This window comes from Rutidosis leptorrhynchoides, chromosome 1, assembly GCF_046630445.1.
Source record: "Rutidosis leptorrhynchoides isolate AG116_Rl617_1_P2 chromosome 1, CSIRO_AGI_Rlap_v1, whole genome shotgun sequence".
In the NCBI taxonomy this organism is placed as follows: Eukaryota; Viridiplantae; Streptophyta; class Magnoliopsida; order Asterales; family Asteraceae; genus Rutidosis; species Rutidosis leptorrhynchoides.
Genome location: NC_092333.1, coordinates 497,259,446 through 497,265,012, shown reverse-complemented (window position 1 = coordinate 497,265,012; position 5,567 = coordinate 497,259,446). Strand labels below are relative to the sequence as shown.

The following is a 5,567-nucleotide window of genomic DNA, read 5'->3' as shown; positions in this document are numbered from 1 at the left end:
TCTAACATTTTTCTACAACAAAATTACATGGATAGTCCTTGTGGCTTGTTAAAAAACACACAGATAGTCTAAACTTGATTTTTTCAACTAAATAATCCCGAATTATAGACTTATTTCACGGATAGTCCAATTTTCCCTTGACCGTTAATTTTTTTCGTTAACCCATAACATGTGCTAAGCATGTGAGGGTATATTTTTCATTTGACCTACCTTCTTCATTTGACAATAGAAACCTGAAATAAAAACAACATATGAAAATCCAACATTATCTCCTTTCAATTGCAACCCCTAAAAAACACCAAACACTATCAAACACATAAAGCCTTATTTACTAAACGCCTCGCCCTAATCCGTCGTTGCCTACACTACGCCCCTCCAAAACGACATTTCCCTTTCCCCTTAAAAGCTTTCTACCCTTCCAGCACCTTCTTAATCCATCCTTTCACACAAAGAACACACACCAATGTCGTCATCTTTGACGACTCAACCGGAACAACACAGGCAGAGATCTTAAAACGAGAGGGTTTATCGCGATTGACCTACAAACCTATAGTTTCCTTCGTTGCTTGTGATTGATGTACAAAGTTACTGCTCCAATTGGTTGTGGTCGATGTATATACAAGAAACCCTAATTCCTTATTGCTTTGTTTGTTGCGATTGATGTACATAGATAGCGATTCAATCAACTGCTTATTCAGGGTTTGAAATATGTTAGCTCCCCTTTTTGTTTAATAGTTGTGGTAGCCCCACCCATGCCGTCGGGCAGTAATAATGACGCCGATGTTGCCTTCGTTGGGTTTGTTGATTGTGATTGATGTACACAATTAGTGCTTCATCATTCAAAATAGCAAAGGTTTGTATCGTTCAAAGTTAACTTTGTAAGATTTATGAGCTTTTTAGTCGCTTGGGTCTTCTATACTTGATGCAATTGATTTTTCAGTTATATGAGTTTTTGTCAAAGGGAGTCAACACAATATTGCATATGGTCCTTTTGTAAAAGGGAGTAAAAAGCCGTGATGGTGTTTATGTATTTTTTTATGTTTCACTTATGCTGCTTTGGTTCACTTAATTATGTTGATGTTAAATGTTAAATATGCACCTGCTTGATTTTGTGTTACTGTGCTATTGTCATAACTGTTTAAACTAATGTTTATAGCCATGGTATCTTCTACATTTCTTCATAATGTTGTTGCTGTGATGATTTAGAAATGATTCAATTTACGTTTTGACAAACCATTGTGCTTTAGCTGGATGTTTTTGTTTTGACTCATTCAACCGGTCATTATGAATATATAAAAACCAGGATTGTTATGGTTGGCTGATTTCCTGGTCCTTTTGATTTTATGTGTGTCTTTATGAACTCATAAACTGTGACTGGAACATTATTTATTATTTAATTAATCTATATATGATTTCGGAAAGCCTCGGGTTACTATAGATATTGAACTAGCATGTGTTTTTATTGTTAAACGAAGTCGAAACTTTTCTGATTTATTTTCCTTAAGAATCAGATGACTAAAGGTATGGTTTATTGTACCAAACGCAGGTCGATGCTGATGGTTTAGTTCCACGGTCTTTGGTTATGTTGACTGAATTCGGTTCGTCTCGAGGAGCTTCGTTGCCATCTTCGGACATGGCAGTCTCTCTGCAGAGTTTGGCTATAGTCCTGAGACATGGTAGCATCTCCGTGGTAACATTTTAATTTGATAGAAAATTGGGTGTGTGTGATATTATTGGTGCAGCCACAACATATGGTCAATTGTGGAGATTGGAACCCTTGCCTTCTGAGAAGAAACACATGTTGCAAAGGGAAATTGAATGTCTTCTTTATGTCAGATTGTCAGTGATCACATTGTCGAATTTAAACCCTCTTGGCATAACATTAGCAAACGGCAGTAAGATTGAGGTAATTCTTCATTCGCTTTTATACTTCAAGATTGTTATACAAAGGTGGCAATCTCGCCCAACTTATCTAAAATTAAGTCAAATGGGTCAATCAAACCAATAGCTTAAAACGAACTGCTCATACAAGTTCAAAGTTGCCAAATATCCCGTATTGGGAGAAAAAGCCCCCTACAACCCGCATGGCTTTTATTGAAGGATTATTATTTTGTTAATTACTAACAAAAGTGGACTAGCAAATGTTTGCAGGGTGACGTAACCCAACTGACCCATTCCATTGTTTCAATGTGAACCCATCTTGACCCGTCACACGACCCATCCATCATGCAACCTCTATGGCTGACAAAAAAAACCTTTCAGATTATGCAGGTGTCTGCAACAAATAAGCATCTATAAAACATGATGAAGATTGGTAGAAGAGGACTTCATTATATGCACACATTAAATAATGTTCCTAAAAACTTGATAGAGAAAGGCGAGAGTCGAGTCATCGATGCATCTCTTACTTTAATACGTGAAAGGGCAAAACTTAAGGTATGTCATCATTTCATTTCAATACATGGTGGTGGTGGACTGTTACATGTTTTTTTAGTAGTTAACAATTGCCAAACTACCGATAAACTTTTTACGTAGTATAGCGTACATTATGTTATCATTAATGATTATATCTACTGTATTGTACTTAAATTGCAACATAAACAAAGTTTTGACTATCTTAGCAACTTCTTGACTAATTATCACTCCGTAGTGAGTAATTATTTTATAATTTTTTTATGAAGGGAGAGCTTCCGCTTGCGTTGGGTGGTGCTAAAGCTTCATCATCACTTTTAGGAGTTCCTCTTGGGCATAATTCATCGTTTCTCCAGGGTCCCACATTTGCTCCACCGAGGATTCGAGAAGCCATCTGGTGTGGAAGTACAAATTCCACTACAGAGGGAGGTTAGCATATAGTTCTCGACACTTATAAATTTTCAAGTTCCAAAATATGATTTATTTTTTAGTTTTGGTACTGTATTATTGTGCAAAAGGTAAGGAGTATTTAGTTTTGGTACTGTCGAAAACAGCGGTTGATGTGGGTGGATTTAATGTTGTAGCTACATACAACCATCAATCTGTTGTTGAGGTATATTCCATCAGTATGTAGTTATTTAGTTACGATTTTATTAGTTATTAGAGGTTAGTTTCGTGAATACAGGTCAGTCAACTCAGCTGGATAAGTATTTGAGTGGTCAACCAAATTGATGTCATTTTGGGTAAAATATAATAAAGTGACTTTCTACTATTTGCGGGTTTGTAAGTTGAAAATGCTTAAGTTTTGAGCAAAACCACTTAATGGGTTAGAAAGTAGACCCGAAGAGCTTCAAAACGGTATATGATGTGCTTGGGTTCATCGCACCTTGATACGTTTTAAAGTGCCGACAAAATAGCATGTGTTGGTGTGGTTGAAAAGTTGTAGTTGTGCACAACAACCCGTCTTTGGAGCAGACACTACGTTAAACATCAAACCCATGTCGTACTGCACTGACCATTGCCGCCGCAACGCGCGGCCGGACTGGACCTCGTTTGTATCTATAATTGCTTTTTCCAAATGAAAACTTAACAACCATTTTCATACAAATCAAATTACGAAATCATCACATTTAAACCTGAAGCTTCGTATAAACCTATACATCACCTTTAAAACTGGACCTGAAGCTTCTCACAAAATCATCACCATGAACATCTATCAGCACCAAACCCATTTGACTATTTATTGGTCATCATCATCTTCTTAAAGATGATGAACCCTAGTTTCAATTTAACTATCATATCCCAAATCTAAGACCCTAACTTCAAAATCATAACAATAATTCTCTTTCATTTTACCTCTTTAATCAAATAGAAATAAGATATGTACAGTAATTAGTAATATTTGAAGTAATTTGCTTTCAAGTAATATAAACAGCAAATCAAACTAAATCAAAACCCTATTTCAAGTTGCAGCAAGTGTTGCAAACCGTCAACATAAATTATTAGGACTTTCTGTTGCAATCACGATGATGGTGGCGCCGGTGTACAAACCATCACTTACTCGCCAGAATTTGGTAAAGCCTACACGCAGATCTGAGAAATCATAACAATAGTATGTTATCGAGTACGAATGTTTGATTTGAGAAATTATGAGAAATCGAACAGATATGAGCAAAGAAGTGATATGAAAAAGATGGAGATGAAGAAATTGGGATTGTGATTTGAGGGTTCGTTAAGTGATAAAAAGATATTGGCTCGGAATAAAGAGCCCGAAGGGAAATCAAAGCGGGACATAGATCAAATCCTCCTCTTTCAAAATGTAACAAACTCAACATAGATGGATCAGCTGCTATTGGAATATTTAGGAGCGGGATCCGCCCAAGAACGACCTTTGGTGGTACGGAAGGCACGGACTCCACGAACGTCCCTAGCCCCCTTTACTAATAAGGAAAAGAAATCCTCAATTAGAACCACATTCCTTTTTGCGTGCGAGGGTTCATGAAGTAAATAGATCTTAGGGTTCATGAAGTGATAAAAAGAAACGATGGAAAAGAGAATGAATTGAGATTGTGATTTGACCAAATTACATGGATATTCTAGGTTCTGAATAAAGAAGTGAAAGGAGAAAGATGGAGATGAAGAAATTACTAGGCAAAAACGCAAAGATAGTCCAAATTTGGATAAAATAACAAAATTACCCTTGTGTGCTTGGCACATGTCATGAGTTAATAGATAAAAGGCTGACAGAAAATTGAACTATCTGTGGAATAAGTCCATACTTCTTGACTATTTAGTTGAAAAAATCAATTTTGGACTATCCGTGTATTTTTGGGCAAACCACAAGGACTATCCGTGTAATTTTGTCTTTTTCTAACCTCAAACTCACCATTATCATCTTTACGTTGTATTCGAAATGGAGTTAAACTATGAGTGTGGTGAAGTTGATTTCTCCAAACGTCTTGGTCAGATTGAAATCCAGGACAGTTCTATGGTTGTCTTAATTATCCAGTATGGTAAAATTATTTGTTTGATATTTGTGCTCTGTAACGCAATATTATATCACAAACTAATTTCATTTTTTGTCCGTTGTTCTCAAGTTGCAGTTGAGTAGAGGGGCATGATCCACACATGTGTGCTAGGGTCGTGCAGATTATATCTAGATTGTTAAGAAAATAGAATAAGATTGAAAATGAACTCAAAATTGAAAAACATCGAGCTAGAAATGTAAAATTGATGTTAATTAGTAGTTGGGTTGTTTTGTGATGTTTTTCTTTTTAGTGTTAAGTTATTTAATTTGATTAAGTTATTTTCTGTTTCTACTAATGTAAAATTAATGTTGTATTTTCTTCTACAGTTCAAATAAAAAAAAAAAGATTAATGTTGTATTTTCTATTTGATGAATGAAAAATTTCAGTTAGTTTCGATTTCTAATAAACTTACTGAAATTAAAACACATTATGAACATTCATTGAAGATCATACAAAGTACAAAATTATTGAGATTAAAACACATTTCAACTACAAGCGTTAATTCAAGATCATACAAAGTTACTTAAATTAAATGAACCTAATAATGACAAGCATCCGAACTACTAGCCACGAGAATGACTAGGAGAATCCGACCTAGTGGACGAAGTTTATGAATCCGAGCTCGAT

At 35.5% G+C, this 5,567-nt stretch overlaps 1 protein-coding gene across 2 annotated transcripts; it reads left to right on the top strand.

Moving 5' to 3' along the window:
* Positions 1-278: 278 nt before the first annotated feature.
* LOC139875683 (arginase 1, mitochondrial-like) lies at positions 279-4,079 on the top strand. Of its 2 annotated transcripts, none has more exons than XM_071862998.1 (5): positions 279-853; positions 1,547-1,906; positions 2,263-2,436; positions 2,682-2,841; positions 3,886-4,079. In XM_071862998.1, exons 3-5 carry the CDS (start codon positions 2,302-2,304, stop codon positions 4,017-4,019), a joined length of 429 nt encoding a protein of 142 aa, XP_071719099.1. In that variant the 5' UTR covers positions 279-853; positions 1,547-1,906; positions 2,263-2,301; the 3' UTR covers positions 4,020-4,079. The 2 variants fall into 2 exon arrangements, with proteins under 2 accessions (XP_071719099.1, XP_071719103.1); XM_071863002.1 differs by lacking the exon at positions 3,886-4,079 and adding an exon at positions 2,931-3,186.
* The last annotated feature ends 1,488 nt before the right edge of the window (positions 4,080-5,567 follow it).

Excerpts from the sequence above, each read along its gene's own strand:
- LOC139875683 (XM_071862998.1), top strand. The coding sequence starts at position 2,302 with ATGATGAAGATTGGTAGAAGAGGACTTCATTATATGCACACATTAAAT. Across the intron at positions 2,437-2,681 it reads GTGAAAGGGCAAAACTTAAG|GGAGAGCTTCCGCTTGCGTT; the intron begins GTATGTCATCAT and ends TTTTTTATGAAG. Across the intron at positions 2,842-3,885 it reads AAATTCCACTACAGAGGGAG|CAAGTGTTGCAAACCGTCAA; the intron begins GTTAGCATATAG and ends TTCAAGTTGCAG.